The sequence below is a fragment of the Phaethon aethereus genome (assembly GCF_964289735.1).
Source record: "Phaethon aethereus genome assembly, chromosome: 5".
Classification (NCBI taxonomy): Eukaryota; Metazoa; Chordata; class Aves; order Phaethontiformes; family Phaethontidae; genus Phaethon; species Phaethon aethereus.
In genome coordinates this window covers 27126287-27148968 of record NC_138579.1, presented here as the reverse complement: position 1 = coordinate 27148968, position 22682 = coordinate 27126287, and the positions used below count along the sequence as shown (strand labels likewise).

General features: G+C 57.7%; 2 protein-coding genes across 2 annotated transcripts; one reads left to right on the top strand and one right to left on the bottom strand.

The window, feature by feature from the left end:
* PGF (placental growth factor) lies at positions 1 to 5525 on the bottom strand (the record flags this gene model as incomplete). Its single annotated transcript, XM_082000436.1, has 7 exons — positions 5238 to 5525; positions 5024 to 5063; positions 4224 to 4420; positions 2727 to 2803; positions 923 to 952; positions 775 to 837; positions 1 to 22 (listed from the first exon to the last, which is right to left on the bottom strand). The coding sequence occupies exons 1-7, from the start codon at positions 5301 to 5303 to the stop codon at positions 1 to 3; spliced, it is 495 nt and encodes a 164-aa protein (XP_081856562.1). The 5' UTR covers positions 5304 to 5525.
* Positions 5526 to 15830: 10305 nt separating this feature from the next.
* EIF2B2 (eukaryotic translation initiation factor 2B subunit beta) lies at positions 15831 to 21448 on the top strand (the record flags this gene model as incomplete). Its single annotated transcript, XM_082001069.1, has 8 exons — positions 15831 to 15993; positions 16694 to 16814; positions 17107 to 17255; positions 18036 to 18199; positions 18482 to 18577; positions 19469 to 19606; positions 20297 to 20363; positions 21291 to 21448. The coding sequence occupies 8 exons, from the start codon at positions 15831 to 15833 to the stop codon at positions 21446 to 21448; spliced, it is 1056 nt and encodes a 351-aa protein (XP_081857195.1).
* Between the last annotated feature and the right edge of the window lie 1234 nt (positions 21449 to 22682).

Sequence of the window (22682 nt, the reverse complement as noted above, 5' to 3'; positions counted from 1 at the left end):
CTACCTGCGCGGAGTGCCACATCTGCAAAGAGAGCACGGCACCGGCTGAGTGCTGCCAGGATTGGGGGGGCGGGGGCGATGACAGGACAGACACCAGGACCTCCAGGCTCTGCCCTGGGTCCCCCCTCCCTGTGCCCAGCCTCTCCAGCACAAGCCGTGGGGTGGGGGCCGCAGGCAGCCTCTTCACAGGGAGGAGCGAGGGTGATGGGGCCGTAGGTGCTGGCTGAGCCTCGGGCAGCAGCTTCAGACAAAACGGGGAAATAGAGCGGGAGAGTGCCAGCCACAGGCACCGTGCCCCAAAAGCGTCTGCACTGAGAGGCCAGCCTGTGCTCTTACAGCAAGCAGTTTGAGACAGTCAGCTAAATGTAAGGGGGGAAAGGGTAGAACGGGTAGAGTAACCCAAACAACGACTAGCCAAGGACTGCAGGAAGGACACAGCCAGCAGCAAGATGAGGCTAAAACTGAAATTCACATATTCAGGAAACCCAGTGTGGTCTGTGATGGTGATAGAGCTACACACCATCAAGTCACCCAGCCCACCCATCCCCACCCTGGGTGGGACTGGCCAGCTTTGAGAAGCTGAGCCTGGAGACTACTGAGCACCTACACAGCTTTCATTAAAAGGCCTGTTTCCCTACAGCTGCCCACTGTCCATCACATCCTCCTTTCTCCTGTGCCTGCTCTGCACAAACTCCTCACTGCTCACAGTGAAGCTGCTCATCCCAAAGAAATGAACCCAGAAGACACCACCCATACCTGCCCCTGCTCACTTACAGTTCACAGTCTTTACGTCTCTTCTTATCTTGTCTTCTCTTACCTCGGCCCTTGGACCTCCTCCTTGGAAAGTACCACAAGAGAGGCTGATGTGTGGGAGATGAGACCCACAACCCCAGCCGGTAATGCCACCCCTGATGTCACTTACCTTCCCAACCTCATCAGGTCCTGCCGGGGTCTGTGGGGCAAGAAAAGGACAGAATGAAGTGGTTACTTGGGCAATGCTGTCTGTTGAGCTGCTGGAGGTGGTTTATTGAGATGCCTCAATGTGCAGCGCAATCTACCTGTTATCATTCATGTTTAAAACAGACCCAATATTACTTCTGTCCACGTTACCAACTCCTCAGCCAGGAGCTGACTGCAGTAGGCAGAGAGAAGGCAAAGACAGCAAAGGGGCAGGGGATGGTTGGCTTTGGTGACTCCCCTTAGGAACGTGACATGTTGCCCATGAGGCTGGGAAACACAGGTTCAGTTTCAGCCGCTCTCAGTGACAGCTTTCATAGCTCAGCTGGTTAAACAAGATGCAACGTCCTGAGTAACACGTGGGATTTGCTGCAAAGTCTCAGTAGTGGTTCTCACACAACAGCCACGACATACTTGGCTTAAGCATCCCCTATAGGGGCCAAGGCCAGGACATCCACCACGCCTATGCTGAACTTCAAAGGAGAGCGATGTAAAGGTGTGGAAGGCGGCTTAGGGAGAAGCTGAAAGGTGCTGCAGAAGCAAGAAGTTTATACAGATGCAAAGGCAGCCTGCACAAGCACTTGTAGGAGATCCCCTGGGAGTTCCCTAGGTAGGAAAACCAAAACGGGCTCAGGAAATTCCCTGCACGGAAAATAGCTGGAAGCAGGGAGGGGGGCGGGAAATAACAGATGTGCTTCTTCCCAGTCCCTCTTCGGCATCCACCAACAGACACTCCAGAGACGGTACGGAGCCAGACGGGCCTTGGGTCCGCTCCAGCACAGCCGCTCTTACAACTGCAGGGGAATACCGACCCAGGGATCCTCAGGCTCTTCTTCCAGGCAAGCATCACATCTAACAGCTGCCCAGCAAGACACTCTGTCCCCAGTTTTCGCAATGCTAAATCACCCCGGGGTCACGATGGAGAGCGAACGCCAGCACCCCCGTGCAGGCGGTGCTGGAGAGGCTCTGCGGTGGGGGCCGGCTGCGGGCAGCACTGGAGCCACTCGCCGCTCCCACAGGGCCGCAGCCCCCAGGCAGAGGCCCCGTCCTGCCCAAGCTCTCCCCACTTCTGGGACACAGTGAGCACCCCGAGTCATGCCACGAGTCTGTGGCAGGTTGGTGCTGTGCATCCATCCCGGGCCAGCACTGCGTATCCATGCCAGGCTGGCGCTGCATGTTTTAAGCTTTCATTTGTCGGCCCCTGCTCCCCGGCCCGGAATGGGGCAGCCTCCCTTAAATGGTGGCCCAAGGCCCAGCCCTTCAGCTTTCCCTCTGGGCCACAGTCATGCTCAGGTACGCCAAGCCATGGAGCTCCCGGCTGAGCCACCGCCTTGGGCACGCTGCCCCACACCAAAATCTTGCCTTAGAGCCGCCAGCCTCACTCTGCTACCCACAGGCAGCTCCTCTGGCCAGAGGCACACACGCCAGGCATGCCAAAGCAGCCACAGGGGTGGGGGGCACAGACATCCCTGCTCACGGAGCTGGGGTACCGCAGCAGCTCCAGCCCTGCGGGCAGTGCGTGGTGCCCGACCTGGCCACACAAGGCTACACACCCCCTCGGCTGCGGGGAGCGGGCTGCCGAGGCGCGGTGCAGCCTGCAGCTGAGCAAGGGCCATAAGCACCCGCAAACCCCAGCGCGGAGACAGTAGGGGTGTCCGAGCACAGCTGGGGTGCCCCTGGAGCATCCTTGTCCCACCCACAGGGTAGGCTGGCAGGATTGCTCTTGCTGAGGGGTCACAGGGGTGCAAAATGAGCCTGGGGGTCCCTACCTGCACTCGCACTGCTTGTGCTCGGTGAACGCCATCTCCACATAGGGTGCCTCCCCGTTTGGCTTTATCTTCAGGAGCTGAAAGAGGAGCAAAGGTTACTTCCCAGCCGGCGGCAGGAGGGGGCTGGAAGGGCTCCCACGGCACTGCCTCGCCACCCCAGCCTCTCCGGCAGACACGTGTCTAACCTGTTCCTCGGGACCTCCGGCAGTGGAGACTCCACCTCCGCATGAAGGCAGCGCGGCCAGGCCCAGCCACCCCGGCAGCTCGGGAGGCCCTACTAGTGCCACCCCATGTCTCTTAAGGGCTGTGATTTAAGTCCCGTGGTCTTGGGATTTCCCAGCCTTAGAGGAGATTTTTCTGTCTTTGCCTTTGTGGAGAACTTTCACATATTTGGAAATTATGGAATTCTCTGATGGAAATATCCCCCTAGTCATGTTTTCCAGACCATTCCCGTTGCTGCTGCCTCCTCCTGGCCCCCTTTCCCGTAGCACCAAGCCCGGAGAGGCACCATGGTACTGACTCCGTCTCAGGGGTGCGGGATTTGCCGTGCCACGTGTCAGTCCACAGCCCAGCCCGGAGTTCGGGTTGGACATCCAGGGGCTTCATGGGGTATGTTGAGTGGTGTGATCCACACTAGCCCCTGAAGCCATGCCTGGTGTTGCCACCCCACGCACACAGCAGGATCCCTCCCGTAGAGGGAGACCTGTGCTTGGGGATTTGCCTCCCTTTCATGTCAGGCTCTTGCTCCACCTCAGTCACGATTTTTTGGAAACCCCCACCCTGCCTTCCAACACAGTTTCAACCCCCAAGGAACCAAAGTCACCATGATTCATTGCAGGCACTCTCTGGTCCATCACCCATGGCAAAGCAGAGCTTTTCCCTGTTCCCTGCAAGTAGCAGCAGGTTGATTTCCGGCAGTGCAGCGTGAGGGCTGCAGCACCAGAGCCAACCAGCAGCTTGTTGGCAGCCCAGGATCTCCCACCCCACTTCGCACAGCTCCCACAGTGGGGACTGGAGCCGCGGCAGGCGCAACCCTTCACACCCACCATACCCCCAGCACACACTCACGGTCAGCACCACCGTGGACATCTCCTGACAGCCCAGAGCCATGCTTCTCCCTGCGATTCAGGGGCAGCACCTGCTTTGCCCCAGCAGGCAGAGTCAAGGACAACTGGGGCACCCCCAGCCCCACTGCAGGACAGGGAAGGTTTGGAAAAGCGATAGCAGTCAGCAAGATGGACCATGCAGAGAGGGGAGGGCAGGGAAGCAGGGGGTGAGGCCAGTATCACCTGGCCTCAGCGACAAGCCCAAAGAGCAGGCAGAGGGACCCTCCTGGTTTGGCATGCATTTGAGCACTTGCGAGTAAGCCCCCTCCCCTCTTATCCAGGCTGCTACGATGTCTGGAGGAGGTGAAGCTGCAAGTTCACCCTCCTGGTGCTTGGTGAGGAGCCCACCACCTCCCCGGCGCAGCCACGGCCCCGCAGCAGCAGTGCTTACCTGCATGGTGACCATGCTTGTCTCTACGGGGACGCAGCGGAGACCCTCATCCCCACAGCAGCCTCCGCAACGCTGCAGGGAGACGCAGGAGGGTCTGAAAATGTACTCCACTTCGTTGGGGAATTCAGTAATGACGTCCACTAGCTGTTCCAGAGGCCGGCAGAAACTACGATTCCAGATCTCCCGGAAGGTCAGGACTAGAAGAGACCGGGGTGGGGGGCTATAAGGAGGCGCCCCAGAGAGGCCCAGCCCAGCAGACCCACTGCCGGGGCAGGTGCAGCAGCCACGGCGGGGTCCTGCATCCATCACGGGGTGCACAGGGATGCAGAGGACCCCCTTATGCCCCCAGCATCACCGCGCTGGTGCGGGGGGTCACACAGTCACCACAGCCACCCCGATGGGCTCTTTCTCCACCCGCCCGCCAGCTCCGGCTTTTCCTTCTCCGGCATGCCGCTTCCCCCCCGCACCCCGCCGCCGCGGGGCTCCCCCCCTCCCCTGCCGTCCCTCGGTGGGCGCGGGAGCCCAGCCCCGCAGACAACCGTCCCCTCGGGTTTCCCGGCGCGGGGAGCTGTGGGGAGCTGAACCGGAGCCTTTCCGCCCGGGACCCCGCACCGGGAGCGACGACCCTGGGGCAGGGCTGCGCTCCGCTCCAAGCGCCCGGTGCCGCAAGAGCCCGGGGCTCCCGGGGGGGATAACGGCCCCGGGGGTACCAAGTCCCCCCCCCGGCCCCCCGCGCAGCCCGCCCCGGGCTGCCGCCCCCTCCCAGCCGGGGCACCGGCGGCCGCCCGCTGCCAACTCACCGGTCGGCTCCGCGCTGGCGGTCCCCTGCACGTCCGGGACCTACAGGGAGGGAAAGGCGGGTGCTGGCAGGGGGACGCATGGGGAGACCCGCCGCCGTCCCCCAACACAGCGCCGGGAGGGGCTGTCCCGGGGGCCACCGCCACCACGGGCGGCGGCACCAGCGGAGCCGGGCTGCCGCCGCTCATGACCCCCCTCCCGGACACCGGCCCTTACCGGGGCGGGCGGTGCCCCCAGCGCCCCGGCCACCAACAGCCGCAGGAAGGCGCCGAGCAGCCGCATCGCCGCTCCCGCCGCCCCGGCACCGACTCAGCGCCGCCGCCACTACCGCCCCGCCGCCCCCGGCATCCCGCCCCGCCGCCGCCGCCGGGCCACCGGCCCCGCCGTGCCGCCTCCGCCGCCGCCGGGCCATAGGAGCGCGCCCCGCTCCGCCGCCGTATTTCACCGCCGCCGCCGCCCCGCCCCGCCCGCCCCGGCCCCGCCGCGGGGCGGGAGCAGGTGCCCGGCCCCGGTGGCCGCGGGGACGGCCCGTGCCCCCGGGCGCGGCGGAGCCCCCCGCCTCCAGCCCCCGCACTGGCACCGCCCGTTCCCCCGGGGCTTTTAGGGACCGGCCCCTGTCCGGCGCATTCCCGGGGGCGGGAAGCATCGGGGCTGTGTCGGGCCGCCTCGGCTCGCTGGGCTCCCCGGGTTGTCTCCACCTCTCCCAGGGTCAGCGTGAGCTGCCCCTGCCCCCTCCAGCCACCCCGTGCCCACCCCACAGCCCCTTTCCCACCCACCCCATTCCCTGCTGTTCCCCCGTCCCCACCCAGGCAACCCAGGCCCATCCACCCACTCCATTCCCCCCACGCTGCCCCATGCCTGCCCAGCCAGCCCCCACCGTCAGAGCCCTGCCAGGGGGGTTCCAGCCCCCTCAGCCCCAGGGACACCATCCCAGTCCTTGCCTGTCACGGGGGGTCCCTCCAGCTTGGGAGGGAAGGGGGCACAGCAGTTCCCTGAAGCAGGTCAGGGGTCAAACCCTGCTGCCAAGGGTAAACCCAAAGGAGCTCCGTGGCCTTTTCTGTTCTATTTTTAAGCCCCAGCGGCCAGGGAAGCTGGAGCCATGGGAGGTGGGAAGGGAAGAGATGCCAGTGGGAAACACGATCCTCTGTGGGCTGCAGGTCCCAAGGAAATAACGGGCTCTGTGTCCCTGGCAGGATTCATGTTTCTGTCCTCGTGGGAGAGCGGGGAGGCTGCTCCAAGGCTTCCCTGCCCACCTCTGTGTGAGGTCCATCCCTGTGGCATGAGGACGCCAGTGGCTTGTCCCCAGCCCGGTGGGGTCTGTCCCCAGGGGATGTGGGACACGCCAGCTGCCTGTCCCCAGCCCTGCCGCACCATGCAGGTGGCAGCAGCTCAGCCGTCAGTGGGATCTGGGCTCTGGCTGGAGCTTCCAGGCATTGGTACTGCTGCGTGTGAGAAAGCTGCTGGAGCAGGGCCTGGCAAATTAGCAGGGAGATGCTACAGAGATAAGCGCACAGAAATCCCAGCCCTGACACGGGGGCCGGGTGCACTGCAGTTCATCACTCAGCGGCATGGCACGGCAGCTGCCGGGGGCTGCCAGAGCGGCGTTTAGTGCCTGTTCACGCTCTCGGCCCTGGCTGGGCAGCAAGGAGCAGGTAACATCCCCACTGCGATGACTAGAGCATGCCTATGCTCTCCCTCTGCCACCCCATGGACCCTCCTGGGCCAAGGGGAGCCCCCCCAACTCCCCAGGGATGGTTTTGAGATAGGGGGCAAAGGGAGTGTTTCCTCCCACTCGAGAGCCCAGACCAGAGGCCGCCCAGAGCAGCAGCTGCTGCCAACTCGCTGGACAGACAGAATCCTGTTATTGCAAAGACCGTGACCACATGGGGCCTCATGCCTGTCCTTGCAGGAAGGTCCCTCGGGGCCACCTCTCAGACACAAGGCCAGCCTCTGGCGCTGGAGCAAAGGGCTCTCCCCCAGGAGCCATGTGGCTGGGAAGACCAGCCCTTAATTGCCGAGTGCAATCCTGTTCCTGGTCTGAAGCTTATTTCCTCAGAGGCCTTGGGCAGAGTTTACATTCCTGGGATGAGCATCCCCTTTCTAGGCGGCACAGAGCAGAGACAGGAGCAGAGGAATAATATTTGGACACTGCTAACCTGTGACCAGCAACATCCTCCTGCAAATGGGAGAAACATCCAGCTGGCTGGGGCCACGGCCGCTCGCTTTCCTCTCTGCTGCGCTCCTTCCCCGGGGGCCGAGCCTACCCTTCCCCAGCTGCAGGACAGGGCTGGAGGTTGATGCTATAAATGCACTGGCGTGTCCCTCGCACCGCCTCCCACCAGGCTCTGGGGAGCAGAGCTATGCACTTTGGGAACAAGGGACAGAGGAGGCTCAAGGGACCGGCCAGGGACATAAGGCAAATAGAGACATTTCCTTAAAGGGCAGATGAGGGCATCACCTTGAATATGCCTGTGCCACCTCCCTGCCCCACTCGCAGGGCTGGGGAGGGAAGTGCGTGAGGAATGATGGTGCAGCCCTGTTGCGGGTGAGCCCTGGCAGTCCAGCGGGGATGGGCAGCCCCGGCATCCAGCTGCAAGCACACGGCAGCGCAGCCCTGCTTGGGAACGGGCTCACCTCCGTGCCTCTTACACCTTCTGCGTGAGGGGCAAGAGCGGGGGTCCCGGCTGCCTGTGAGCACTGAAGGAGCCCAGCGCAGGCAGCCACTCTCCCCTGCAAAACCTCACCCTGAAGTTCCCTTTTCCATAAAACAGCCCCATCTGAGCATCAAAATCCTTTCACAGGTATCTTCTCCCCCGCAAAATCCCACCTTTGGCATTTCAGATGAAAAGAGCCCAACAAAAACTTGTCCCCGTGCTGCTCTTAAGCCAGATGTGTCCAGGACCTCCTGCATCACCCCCAAAGCCCCTGGTGAACACCCCTGAAATCCTCAGGGCATTATTTTTGTGTCGCTGCTATTTAAGACACTGGAGTCAGTCTGCTCAGGGCTGTAGGCCCTGAGTTTGGTACTAGGGGAAGTACCAAACCCGCCCATGCTCCAGCATCTGGCACAGCCACCCCCTCGGGCTGCTGCTGCCGCCTCTGCCCAGCAGGCAAGAGACCCCCAGCAGCTACCTATGCCCTGCACTGTGATGGGACTCCCAGGGCCAAGGCAGCACGAAGATGTAAGGCTCTGGGCTCCTCGTGCCCACTCTACATCCCAGAGTGCCCATGTTTCACCCCCAGTGTTCCGTTCGATCGCTTTCCCTGGCCCTGTGATCCGGCTCTTAAACTCTCCTGACCTCCCCTCTCAGTGAGCGCAGAGGACTTGGTTCATAGCTAACGCTGAGATAAACCAGCTCAATCTTCTGCAGGTTGTGTCTCTGCAGTGAGGACGGAAAGCAAAAGGCAGAGGGCTGGAGACTGCTTGGTTGGAGCTGCATGCGAGAGTAGGAACTGGGATGGGCATGGTCTGGCAGGGGCTTCCCTGGCACCAGCCCCTCCGCATGGGGAAACCCAGGCCGCTCCACCAGGAGATTGCTGCTGATTTCTTCCGGGAAGGGCTGCACCAGTGACCCCTGGATGGCCAGCATTGCTCTTCAAGGAAACAACCTGCAAATAACCTGCCTGGGCACCGGAGCCCTGAAGAACTCCCCAGAACTTCCCATTCCACGGCGGCTCCGACCCCGAGAGACGCTGGTGGCCGCACATCCCTGGCTCCTGGCAGCTGGTTGCTGTGGCGTCAGTGCCTCCTCCCAGCCCAGGTGCGCAGGGGGATGTGTTTGCCGAGGGGGAGGCTTACAATAGGGGGAAATGGGCCGGGCTGTGCACCCCGATGGCGGTGGCTCGCGGCCCCGGCCACTGCTGCCCATGGCAGGCGGAAGCGTCCGGCCTTAGTCAGCCCCGGCTGCACGTGGCAGGAACTCTGCTGTTTGTTTTGGTTCCTCAGGAGGGGAGTTCAGCCTCCCCGGGGACCCGCGAGTGAAACCGCAGGCACCTGACGGCCTGTCCCCGTGCCTGGGGAGAGCAGGGTCTGGCCCCCCTGCGCCGCACTCCTGTGGGTCACAGGCGCTGGGGCTGGCCTGGGTCAGATGCAAGTTTTGGAGGGGTGCAGGGCCGGCACCAGGGCAGCCTGAGAGCACTCGAGGCAGGAGACCCAGGTGAGGGGAACACGCAGCAAGCCTGGCTGTGGCTCTTGGGCATGGCTGAAATCCCCTTGGGGGCCACAGATGATGCCACCGAGGAGGAGGTCCCTGAGACCACCAGATGCAAGCCCAGGAAGCCGTGGCCATCAGCCAGGCAGTGCTCCAGGAATGGGTCAGTGGCTGGTGGACCCGGCGCTGCTCAGCTTAATGCCTGGTCTTTCAGTGCAAGCCTAGTTTAACACTGAGGCTGAGCCCAGGGCAGGGGACAGAGTCACCTTCCCACCAGGGCAAAGGCATGGGCAGGCGGCAAAGTGATGCCAGCAGCGGACAGGAGGGTTAACGATGGCTGGCCATCTCCCAGCCGTCATCGGTCGGCTGTGCCCAGAGGGGAGGTGATGGAGAGCACACGCCATTGGGCGCAGCACTTGCTGGCCGGCCGGCCAGGCAGCCCCACGCAGCAGAGACTGGCCAGGCCACGGGTGTTTGCAGGACAGCACAGCCCTGGTGCAGGGTGAGGCACCAGGGAGCTGAACCGCAGCCCCAAGCATACGTGGGTGCCTACAGGTAAGCGTTGCGTCAGCAGCTTCCACAGGGCGTGCAGTTACCGCGCCAAAACAACAGCCCCTTGCACTTGGGGTGCTGAGCGTCCGGAGCAGGAAGCAGGGACACAGCACCCACGGCATGGCTCACCCTGCTCTGCCCGAGCTCGTCTCCTGAAGCCCTAGGTGGTAGCAGAGCCCCCAAGCCTCAGAAAGCCTGTGGGAATTGCTCTCTGGCGGGATACTCTCTTCCTGCGGGAATTGCGGCAGCTGCGGAGCGCTGCACTGGGGAAAGCCCAAACAGGCTGTGACCAGGACAGACTGGTGCAGCAGCGTGTGCGTGACCCTCCACCACCACCAGCCCAGGCCCAGTATGGCAGCCCCGGGAGGGATAGGACTCTCACAGCAGGAGTGGAGCAGCCCCTGTCCCCAGGCAAGAGATGGAAGCTACTTTTCCACCGGAGAACCAAGCATATCCTGCACATCTATCGTGCTTTGTCTCCAAAAGGGCAGTGAGCATTGAACAGAGGGGAGAGGTGCACGGGCATGAGTCGCCCGCTGCTCTGCCGCTGCCCCTCGCCTCCCAGCTCTCCCGGCCCAGGCAGCCGGTGGGCAGGGGCTGCCAGGCATTTTTCTCCTCTGCCAAACTCAAACCCTATCCACGCCCAGCCCAGAGCTTCTGGCCGCTTATCATGTGGATGCAGTTCTCCTGCTTTTAGCTGTCATAATATTGACACAAAGCAAAATAATAGTGACGGCGAGACTCTGCCTGGCTCTGGAAAGCAAACAGGCGAGGAGACAGGGAGCAGCAGGCTCCGCTATTGTGCGGGACGGGGCAGCAGCCTGGGCTGCTTCCAAGCTCTGCTCCCCAGCATCACGCCTGCTGATAAGGGGGGGACGTGGGATGTGGGTGGAGGGGGGATGCGGGCTCCGCCACATGCTCTCCCCATCAAGGAGCGAACGTGTGCATCGGCAGGGCTTCATCCCGGAGGCTTTCCCAGAACGTGGGTGGAGGAGTGGCTCGTCTCTCCCTTTCCCTGAAACCTGGCAGCCGCTGAATAGCTGCCATCACCCGCAGCAGACAATGAGCAAAGCGAGCCCGGGGCCAGCTGCAGCGCCAGGAGCGCGTGAGCGGAGGAACTGCGCGGAGCTGGCCGGTGACCAGGAAGCAGCCCAGACTGCTGGTGTCACAGACCCCTCGGTGACCACAAAGCGGCCGGGCCGCGCTTTGTCTCACCCCAAAGGGCCTGGCTTCCTGCAGCCGTGCCGGGTTTGCTCGGGGGCTTCTCCGAAGCCAGTCTGGAGGGACAGGCCCCCGGCATCACCTCCTCCCCGGCCCAGCCAGCCTGCCGCTCGCCCTCCAAGCAGGGACAGGGCTGCAGGCAACACCTGCACGGTGCCACCGAGACTCCTGAGCCGCTTGTGCCTTTGGTGGCACCGAGCAAAGCCAATGCCTTTTCCGGGTACGGAGGCCTGGCACGCTGTTAGCGATGCTGGGACCGGCACCTCCTGCCCAGCCCCACACTGCGCTCCCTCATCCTTCGCTGGGGCTTGTTTTCCTCCATGACACACAGCGACTTCCCACACTTCCCTCACCTCTTCCTGACCAGCCTGGCCTTTGAACTGTCTGCCTCCAGCTGCCTGCATCCCGAGAGGAGACCTGGGGAACCGCCGCAAATGAACGAGCTGACGAGTGAAGCTCCACATCCAGGGGAGGTGTTTGGATGCCAGCTTCCCATGCCTCGCCCGGGGGCCGGGAAGGGTGAGAGGCGGCCCAGACTGGGCTGCTTCCCCAATGATCCCCAGAAAACCCCTCCTGCTTCCCAGCCTCAGTCTCTATTTTTAAGACGCCAAAAGGGAGGGGGGCGAATGGCAAACTTGCTGGCAGGAGAGACGGTCCCTGGGCCGAATTCAGAACCGCCTACTCGTTTTCCGTAGGGATCGCAGACTCCATCAGTACTGCAAGGGTCTGGCTATGGGCTCAGCCTGCCCGCGGGTGCTGCGCTGACGTGAGGATGAGCCAGCAGCCGTTTTCCAGGCAGAGACAGGCGCACGTACGCATGGGCTGCCGAGCAAGGAGCTGCATCAAATCCTTCTCACTAACCTGAGGCACAGAATCCGTCCTGTTACTTCGCATAGCAAGCCCTGCCTGTTTCTCCTTGGCCACCCAGGCAGTTATGGCAGCCATGCTGTCCCGAGGATAACCAGTTTAGGGGTGGTTGTTACCAGGGTCATGAGCGAAGACCAGCGGAACACGTGCCCTGGTACCTACTGCGTCAGCCGTGAATTTCAAACATGCCGATGACTCAGGCAACGTGTGCGTGCACCTCCAGACCCACAGAGCTGAGCTTTCCAGCTATTCACGTACCTGCTTTTGATCACCGGCTGTTTGTTTGGGTTTTTTGTCGTCTTTCCCTGGAAGCTCAAGTTTTAAACGTGCATTCAGCACTCAGTTCAGCCCATCTTTTCCAACGCTTCACTTACTAAGTGACCTACTTTCTCCCATGTAGCATGCAGAAAACACTGGTTTGGGCTCCGTGAGTCCTTCAGAGGATTCACTCCTGCCTCCTTACAGCTCTGCCTCCACATCTGCAGCTGTAAGAGCTTTGGGCTTGAGTCGTCCCCTCCGTTTTTGTCTCAGGCCTTTGAGCATGGACTTTCTAAAGAGCAATCATGTCACACCAAAGACACCTTTGGTGCATCTTTCTCCTTAGACTGTGCTTCATGTTCTCCCCACTCCCACGCACCACGCCAGCCTTCTCAGCCGCTTGTGCTCCACGAGTGGCGTAGGCACCTAGCGATGACCCTACGCTGCTTCTTCCCATGCCACCTATCCAGTCCTCACAGTCCGTGCTGTGCTGACAGCCTGTCCTGTTGTTCCTGCTGGGCCGTGGCTCTGCTGGCTCTTGCCTGCTGGCTCCTTCCCTTCGCCTGTGCTGAGTGTGAGCAGCTCGCTTTGCTTACCCGGGTGTTGCAGATGAGTCCAATTACTGGAGTTCAGCAAACTCTGATTCCCCTCCCTGGCATTTCATCCAGCCCACTTATCCGCCGAGAGTTTCTAATCCAAACAGCCTCTCAGCACACGATGTTCCCGTGCTCCCAGGCTCTACCCAGCCTCCATCCTGCTTCCACCTCCCTCACACAGCACTTGGAGGATGACATTCAGCCCCCAGGGATGCAGAATTCACTGGGTGGAGGGGAAGCAGTGTCTCCAGCAGCCATCCCTGACAGTACAGAGCAGGACGCCATCCCGGGCAGGCTGACAGCTCTCCAAGGAGAAGAGCCAGATTTCAGCTCCTCAGCAGGCCCAGAAAATGTGCTGCCTTGCTCGGCTGGCCAGCTCATCCCATGGTCAGCTCTTCTACCCACAGCACCAGCACCGTCTGCAGTCGTGTCAGCCTCCTCGCTTGCTCACAGACCAGCTGGGAAGCCACAGTGGCCAACTTTGCCCCAGGGGACCTGGATACACCAGGGAAGGGAAGGAGGGTGTGCTGTGCCGGAGGCAGCTGCCTGTGGCTGCGGCAGGAGAGGAGGGGTCCCGCTCCGTAACGCACAACAGCTGTGGACCACCAGGTGAGTCTCCTTCCAGCTGCACAGGGATGCACACACACACACCCCCCCACACTGCCTCTGCCACAGTGGCCAGCACAGCCTGCAAGGCAGCGACATTTCAGCCGAGTACACCAGGACACCAACGTGTATCTTTTCCACTTGCCCCATGCATCTTGCGCTGCCCTTGCTGCCACTCCTCTTCCCCACTCCCTCCTTTCCAGTCCTCCTGGGCACTCCTTGCCTAACTCACTGGGTCCCGGCGGCAGCTGCTGGCCAATGACAGCCAGATGTCTTGTAGCCACAGTCCCTCCAAGCAGCCAGAGCCTGGGGTTTGCCTTTCAGCTCTCCAGAGAGCTGCAGGTTCTGGCTTGGCTCAGCTACGTGGGCCTAACAGCTCCCGAAATCCCCATTCAGAGACTTTCATTCATGAAATACAAGGCAGCAGACCAAGCGCAGGACTCTGCCCCTCAAGGGACACCAGACTGCTGGCTGTCTTTGGCCGGCTGTGGCAGCACTGCCTGGCAGAAAGTGCTGTAGGGAACAGGGCAGGAACAGCGTGAGCAGGGAAAACCTCTGGCAGGGCACTGAGAAGAAACTGCCCTGCAACAGTTACTGGGACCGGAGCAGAAAATGTAAACAGCCCAGCATCCACAAGGAGGTCATAACCTCAGAGTCCGGTTTCCCTTCCTCTTCTCCCTCCTGCCTAATCTCCAAGAGCTGCTCTGTTTACTAGCAAGATAAGTAAACAAACAAAGGAAAGCTCTGAAGCAATGATTTTTATTTCTTTTTTTGGCCAATTCACTGTGTGCCTCGGTCCCAGGGTGCATGCGTGGGAGCGGTCTCTGCTCGCCATGGCAGCCGGTACACAGCAACACACAGGGATGGCCAGCAGCAGGGGCAGGCAGCCGATGGGCACGGGCAGCCCTCCCCTGCCTTGCATGCAACGTAGCTGCACGGAGGGGCAAAAGGCAAACGGAGTTACTCTGCACAAACGTGGAGCTGGGCAGGCCTACCCCAGGCACCTTCAATTTCTGCAAGACGGAAGAAAACAGACACCTGAAGCTGCGGAGAAGAGGGAGAGAAGGCAGCGAGGAACAAGGACGTGCCTGGTAAGCACAGTGGGGCCCAGCACAGCCGAGCCAACAGCAGGGCAAACCCCATTACCCTCTACTGACTCTCTCCAGGGGCAACGGATGAGACAAACTCATCAAGGAGGGAAACTTACACTTCCAGCCAGGGCAGTAGCAACCCCCAAGCACAGGCAGGCAACCCCAGATGCATGGCCTTTCGCCAGACATTTGAGGGATGCCATGAGCTTCCTCCCCGAGGCTGGCAGACACTCCAGCTTCCAGGCACACCTGGGGCACCTGGGGAAGCGGCAGGAAGACAGAGGGGTAGAAGGACTCTCGGCCCAACCCAGGCTTTGGGCGAGCAATCACCTGCAGTACATCCTCGAGACCCAGCGCACAAACTGTCAGTATCTTGCTGGGGACCTAACAGTCCCTGGATGGCAGCTGGCTGTAGGGTGAGTCCCAAGTGAATCAGACAAGCACAAAAAAGATGTGATGAGCACACAAGGCCCTACAGGCCCCTGCAGGAAGCACCCACTGAAAGCTTCCAGCATAAACCAGTTTGCTTTGGTTTCCTAATCTAACACAACAGGACACAGAGCAGAGCCACAGAGTAAAGCAGCGCTGCAACAAGAATTACACCGTGGCTCCTGCCTGCTCCCTGGACACAGACCTCCAGGAACTAGACACAAAGGAGCTACATTCCTGCCTTATCCAGGACCGGTTCTGGCTCTGCCAGCAAGAACAATTGGACTGCCAGGAACTGCGCCTTTCCCACCCCATTTGCTTTGGCTCTCTGTGTCTAGAACACTGCACAGTCCAAAGTAAATCCCTCCATATGGGCTCTCTCTGCTGCTCAGCGCAGACTGGGCTCCCTCCCTCCTGCCCTGCAGGCCAGGCACTGTGGCCCCTTGCACAGGCCCCTCCTGATGCCAGCCCGCAGCATTCCCCTCCACGGAGGCGTCAACGGCAGGGAGCAGGCCAGGCGCTTCCCCACACAGAGGTAACCTTGCTACTCCTTCTGTGCCCGAGGGACCGGGTCAGCACGCACCTCCCGAGATGGACCGGGAGGGTCACGCCAGGCCCGACGTCTCAGGGGGCGCCTCCCCAGGGCGTCTGCCCGCATCCCCACCAGACCTCGCGCCCCGGCACCGAGGCCTGCAGCGAAGCCCGGCCACCGCCGCCCCTCCGTGACCCTTCCCTCCTTGGCCAGTCCGCCAGCGTCCCACAAGCCCCCGCGCAGCAGACAGCGTCCGGCACGGCAAGCGGGGGTCAGGGGTCACCGCCCGTCTCCCGGGTTACGAGAGCGCTCTCCGCCGCGCGCGGCCCCCGCCAGACCCAGCGAGCCGCAGTCCACGCGCCGGCCGCACTTCTCACTGGCTGCGCTGCCTCTAAGGGGTGGGAGCACTTTGGCAGCCTCCGCCAATGGGGAAGCGGGACGTCGGAAGTGGAAGCGGTGCGTGCGGCTGGGGAGCCCAGCCGGTTCGGAGCGTTGTCGCCGCCGCCATGCCGGGTGCTGCCGAGCGCGGCTCGGAGCTGTCGGAGCAGATCGAGGCTTTCGTGGCGCGGCTGCGGGGCGGCGGGGAGCGGCCGCGCTCCGAAGACACAGCGCGGCAGACGCTGTCGTTGCTGAGGAAGATCATCGCGCACGGGCGATGGAGCCGGGCGGGTGAGGGCAGGGCGGCGGCGGGCAGGGCCCGGTGTGACGGCGGGCGGACGCAGCGCTTCTGCTGGGCGCCTGCGCCTCCCTTGGCTCCGGCGGCGGCGGGGAGCTGTGTAAGGACAGTGGCGGGGGCGCCTGGAAGCCGTCGAGCCGCGCTGCTGCTGGGCCCGGCACCCCGGTGGCGTCCATCGGGTGCGGAGGGAGCAGCACAGCCGGGGCAGGCCCGGCGCAGTGCCGCTGGCGCTGCGGCCCGGGGGAGCTGGGAACGTCGGTAGTAGCTGCCAGTGGGTCTGGGCTGCCAGTGCTTGTCCTGCCGCGCCTCAGCCCATCGAAGTTTGCCGTGCTGATGGATGACACTGCGCGAGGGGCTGCACGAGCCTGCACCGCTTTAGCCTTGCCCTTCCCTCAGTGACGCCGGTCCGAGCACTGACCGTTCCAGCAGCCGGTGGTTTCGTCTTTTGCTAAACTTACTGCATATGGTCTTCCCTAAATTTCGAGTCTGCACTGTGTCTGAGCGATTCATACTACAGAAAACCCTATGGAATCAGCTGCTCTGTGAGCAGCTTCCTGCTTGTATCTCTGTACCTTTTCCTGGCATGGTGTTGCCAGCCTCTGGCCCTAGGGCTGTCGTGGGGTGGATGTGTTGGTTTGACACGGGCATGGGTTCCCTCTGGGCAGCGATAACAAAGGTTCTCCCCTCTTTCAGGGGAGCTCATGGATCTGATCCGGACAGAGGGCCAGAGGGTGACAGCAGCTCAGCCGTCTGAGACGACCGTGGGCAACATGGTGCGGCGAGTGCTGAAGGTCATTCGGGAAGAGTATGGCAGGTGAAGTGCCTCTCTCCTGCCATCTGTACCCCTCCTAGGAGCCCATAACAGCCCTCCCATGCAGTGTGTTCTGCTGCTTCTGTGAGACCCGTTTAGTTTTTCTTCCAGGCAGAGCTTCAGGTGCCTTCCTGCCAGAGACAGATAGGGAAGCCCTTTGGCATGGTGTGCCTCCTGTGTGTGGTTTTCCTTCCTCTGTGTTCACTTCCAGGTGTGCTGCGCTGTCGGGATGCTAGTCAGCCTGGCCATGCCCCTGTGTTCTCTCCTGAGGCTGAAGGGCTCCTTTTCTCCGCAGGCTTCACGGACGCAGTGAGGAGAGCGACCAGCAAGAATCCTTGCACAAACTCCTGACTTCTGGAGGACTGAGCGAGGATTTCAGCACCCCTTACCCTCCCCTCAGGGCTAATGTTATTGAAGCTATTAACGAGCTACTAATAGAGCTAGGTACGGATGGGTCTGAACTGCCCCATGAGTGGAGCTTCTTGTGGGATGTGACTGATGCTCCCCCCTCCTTTTAGGTGGAAAGAAAACAGCAAAAATCTGGGAGGCTTAATCTGAAGGAACTAAGGAACTGAAGTCCTGCTGATCCCAGGAGTTCGTTTAAGTCCTCTTTGGCTTACAGGGAGATGGGTGGAACATTGTGGAGGGAACAGTGTGGGGGGGCTTTTTGCCTGTGCGCGTGGTCTTGGTCTTCTGGGAAGTCTTGAGCTGAGCCCTCTGAAGAAGAGTATCAAAAATATGCCAAGTTTGGGTTTAATCCCTATGCATACATAACCTGACCCTTGTCACAAAGCACTGTGATACATTTTTCCTTTTCTGCAATCTTGTGACCCATCAGGCACCTAGTGCTCTTTCTGAGGCCCAGGTTGCCCTGCCTCTCCTTTCCACATGGTTCTAGTGCTATTGAACTGTGAAACCATCGAATTTCTGTCACTAGTTGTTGTGTGGGCATGGTGGTTTTCTGGAGTAGCGCTGACACAATCCATTCTCCTCATGATGGAGTTTTCAGTACAGCTATAAGTAGCTAGGGAACACGAGGCATTCAAGGGCCAGCTTCTTGGTCCCTCTTCACTGGTAAAAAGAACAGGGAGAAAAACTGCTCCTGCTCTACCAGTACTCATGGCATCGTTTTAGTAAAAAATGATCTTGTTGGAAGACAGCCCTAGCAGCACAAGTGTTGCTTTTCCTGGCTGCTTTTCCACCCATGGCTTCCTTCTGTTACAGAGGGCACCACTGATAACATTGCTATGCAGGCGCTGGAGCACATCCACTCCAATGAGGTGATCATGACCATTGGCTACTCACGCACTGTTGAGGCCTTCCTGAAGGAAGCTGCCCGCAAGCGGAAGTTCCAGGTCATCGTGGCAGAGTGTGCGCCGTTCTGCCAGGTAAGGCCCGGGCTGGCTGTCTTCTCCAGGTGCCGCGTTGTCCCACGCGTTCTTACTGAACTCTTGTTTCTGGAGGCAAGCTCAACATTATGGAGGTTCTTCTGCAGTGGAGGGATTGAAGACCGCTTGTTATCCTACCCTGTGTCTTTCATTTGGAGGGCTGTATTTGTGCTCCATCGCTTGGTATTTTTGTGGTTCGGACAAGAATTGAGTGCTAATATCTCTACAATGCAGTGCAGGAGCTATGTCTAAGGGGACCAATTGGATTCTCCCTTTTTTTAGGGTCATGAAATGGCTGTCCGACTGTCTAAAGAGAACATTGAAACTACTGTCATGAGTGATGCAGCTATTTTTGCTGTCATGTCTCGAGTCAACAAGGTAAGGAGGGCTCCAGTGAAGGAAGGACATCATGGCAGATTTGGATCTTAGGCGTCCCAAATCAGCTGCAGGTCCCTGCAGTGATGGATGCGTTTCTTCACTGAAAACTCAAAATTGTAATAGTCCCTATTTACAGCTGGGGTGGAGGTTCAGTATGGAACCCCAAGTCAGTACGATGACTAACTACATGGTGATAGGTTTTTTCTGCCTTAGTGGCTAACAGGCAGAACAGTTACAAGAAACCAAGACAGCAAAGCCTCAAAAAAACTTCAAGTTTTTTAAAGATGGAACAAAAACCAGCATTTCCAAAGGGGAGAAACCTCTTGTATGGAATGCAAGATTGGTGGTGAAGGGAATCGCCAAGGTGTGTCTTTTCCAACACACCTGTGCTGTACTTTTATAGAGATGAAGACTTGGCACCCCAAACTAAAAAGAAAAGTACTTGTAACATAATAAAATCCAGCCACACCACTTCTTACCTATGTATTTTAAGCTGTATTACATTATTCCCATTTTACAGCAAGGGAATTTTTGTAGCCAGCCGTCAAGTTACTTGTACAAAACTTACTTTGCAGGCTTGTAGAACAACAGGGAACACAGCCCAGTTTCTGCTTGGTGTTCCCTGCAGTAGAACATAAATTTGTTGTCTGAAGTTCTCTCTGCTGGCCTCACCATGCTGGAGTCATACTCTTGTTAGAGAGGAACATCTTGATGCAGCCAGTGCCAGAGGAAACAGATCAGGCATCCAGCTGCCCTGTAACTCCAGCCTTTGGCTGGCTGGCTGTTCTTACAAACTCCTCCTCCAGCTCATCTAGCAGGGTGTGAGCCGGGAAGTGTTCCTTCCCCAGTTTTCCATGGAACATGCTATCTAATGCTGGTTTACCTTTTAAGGTCATCATTGGTACAAAGACAATCCTGGCCAACGGTGCCCTGATTGCTGTGAGTGGGACTCACACTCTGGCACTGGCAGCTAAACACCACTCCACTCCGCTCATTGTGTGTGCCCCCATGTTCAAGCTTTCACCACAGGTGAGTACAGCGGCTCTTCAGGACTGCACCTGCTCTACATAGAGACTGGGGGTAATTTCATGCTTGTGGAAGCTTAGGGTGGAGAGCACCACCTGTCCCAAGGAGTGGTTGGTAAATGAGCCATCTCCTCCATCTAGCACTGTTACTTCAGATAGGAGATCCTCACCCAGATCTAGCACACCTCAGGATCTCCTTGACGCACCCTCCTCTGCCACATGTGCTGAATAAGCAGTGCATTGGGTATAAGGATGTAGACCACTGCCTACTAGAGACTGACATCACCATACTTATTTTTCTTCAACCACAGTGGATTTCAATTTATATCTTTTAGTGTTGAAAGACCCCCTGTACTGATGGAGGAAGTAGATGGAAATGCTGTTTCTTACCCTCAGTACTTTTTCAGTATTGTTAGATGAAGTTGCAGACTGAGGAAGTTGCTTCTCTGCTCCAGTTCCCTAGGCTTTGCAGAAGGGCAGCCAGGTCATAGAAGGCTCTAAAAGCTCTGAGGAAAAACCTTTCACCTGTAGATGTTACAGAGGTTCTAGGCACAAGCACTGTTAAACAGATGTAGTATCACCTGGCAAGTCTTCTTCCTCTGCTTTAGTTCCTTTCAGTGCCCAGGATCTGTTTTCACTAGGATAATGAGGCAGTCTCTTTTTTCCTGACCTTCCTGTACTCTTTCTCATTCAGTTCCCTAATGAAGAAGATTCATTCCACAAGTTTGTGTCACCACAAGAAGTGCTGCCATTCACAGAAGGTACTGGTTCTTCCTTATACAGACTGGTCAAGCTGGTTCAGGCTATAGTTTTTTGTTTGTTTTTTTTCAATAGCTCACATAAAATTTTAACATAAGACTGTCCTGTGACCAAAGATAGAAAGTCCTTTCCTATTGTCTTAAGCAGCAAAAAGTGCTGGGAACCATCCTATTTTATATGTAACTTTCTGTTACAGAAAGTACAGACAAAGGATTTCCTTTGAACACTGTCTTTACACTTTTGCTTCTGGTCTGAAATAGTCAATGTTTTATTACAAGATTGTGATAATGGTGCCAGACAGGTGGCAGTTTCCTATAGGACACAGCAGATGCACAACACCGAGGGCAGCTTCTTTTCCTTCCTACAACGCATGTTAACTTCTTGAAACTTCATTATGTGATACTTGTTGAAACTCGGTATCTATCTCTGCAACGGGCTTCCCACACAAGCACCATCTTTAGAAAGGTTACAAGCCCATTTTCAGATACTAAAGTCTTTCAAAGCCCTGTTTCTATGTGACAAACTTCTGAAATTATGATATCGGGCTTGGCACAGGTTTTTGGTTTTGGCCTTCTGAGCTTTTGTTGAAATGATAACTTTGGCAGCATCAGGATTCTTGCATTCCAATTACATACTGGCAGGTTTTCTGGCAATTAGTAAATCTACACCAGAGAGGATTTGGGGTTACTATCAGTAAAAACTACCAAAAGAGAGTGCTGTCACTCATCTAAGATTGCTGTATACCTGTAATTCAAGGACTCCAGTGAGGAAGTTGGATGTCCAAGAAAGGGTTCAGGATGTCCCAGTACTGACTTTAAGGTGTTGTGTGCATAGCCAGTTTCTTCAGGGGCTCGGGAAGACACATGCAGAAGGCTAAATTTACTTTCTTTGAGTTGCTTTGTCTAATACTGCTGCTTTTCACTTTACAGGGGAGATCCTGGCAAAGATCAACGTTCATTGCCCAGTGTTTGACTACGTCCCTCCAGAGCTCATTACTCTCTTCATTTCCAACATTGGGGGTAATGCACCTTCCTACATCTACCGCCTCATGAGTGAGCTCTACCATCCAGATGACTATGAACTTTAATGCCGTGAAACACGTCAATCTCCAGACTTTTCCTGTCTTTCTCTGTAGAAAGACACAACAGCTAATTAAAGTGCACGTTGCAAATATGGGTTGCTGTGCAGAATTTGCTCAGTTTTTCCTAGCCAAAAACAACAGAAAGCAGAGCTCTTGTACAGGTATTGATCCCTGTGCTGTGTTACAAGCCATGTGGAGCTGCCACTTTGATTTTGAAACAGCAAGGCATGCGTGTAACTCTTTGGGGCAGCTAAGCTGTTACTTCAAAGTGTGCTGCAATAAAGGCTGTTTACAGTGATCTCACTGTTATGCACATTTTCCATATACAGTTAAATTTGTTTCTTTAATTAGCAGGAGCTTTACCACTGCAGTGAGTTGCCTGCACCTGTGATGCAGTAGCAGGCTTTAAGGTGTGCTTGCACATATGAATGTGATAGAACGCAATTGGCAATTGTCTTCAAAATGGATTTTTTGGGTAGAATTTTGTGACAATTTTTGGTGAGTTACTGAAATACAAACCAACTTTTTGTACAATGCTAGAACGGAAATTCCATTCTTGATGAAAGGCAGACCTTCAGAAGTCCCATCAGCTCCCTGTCAGAAGGCAGAGCTCAAGCTTTTGCTTCACTTACTGTATTCTGAAGGTCTTTCCTCTCCTGTACTACTTGAGTGACTGTGATTACTCTTCTTGGGTGGACATCTTGTCTCATTTGGGAAGTTACTGATTTTTGTGAGGGACAGCATGGAACATCTTTGAAATCTCAAGCTCTTACAGGTCTGTCAGATCACTTTTCCTTAGTCCGTTTTATCAGTGTATGGCAATACACTACACCACAGTTAAGGCATCAAATGAGAGTAGTTTCCACTCCTTGTTTTGCTTTTGATTCAGCAGATGTCAATATCCATCTGATTTGGTTTTAAGTACGTAAGTTAGATGTCTGTGATGAAACAAAGATGTCATCTTCTTTTACGGTTCTGAAATAAACTCTACTCCTCTGCCTTAGACTGAGACACAACATAGAACTGGAACCTATAAAAGAAGTCTGCCTATTGCAAAAAATGCTGTGGGCTATTTAGTTATTTCTCTAAGTTTCTATACACTGAGAATGTGGGGCTATGCTAGGATTTAGAAATCTCTCAAGAATGCAAACTGCAGGGAGCTGGAGAAAACAGCTGGGTGTGTCATTCATTGCCTAGTTAAATAAAAAGAATGGTTTTTGATTCTAAGTTGGCCCATATA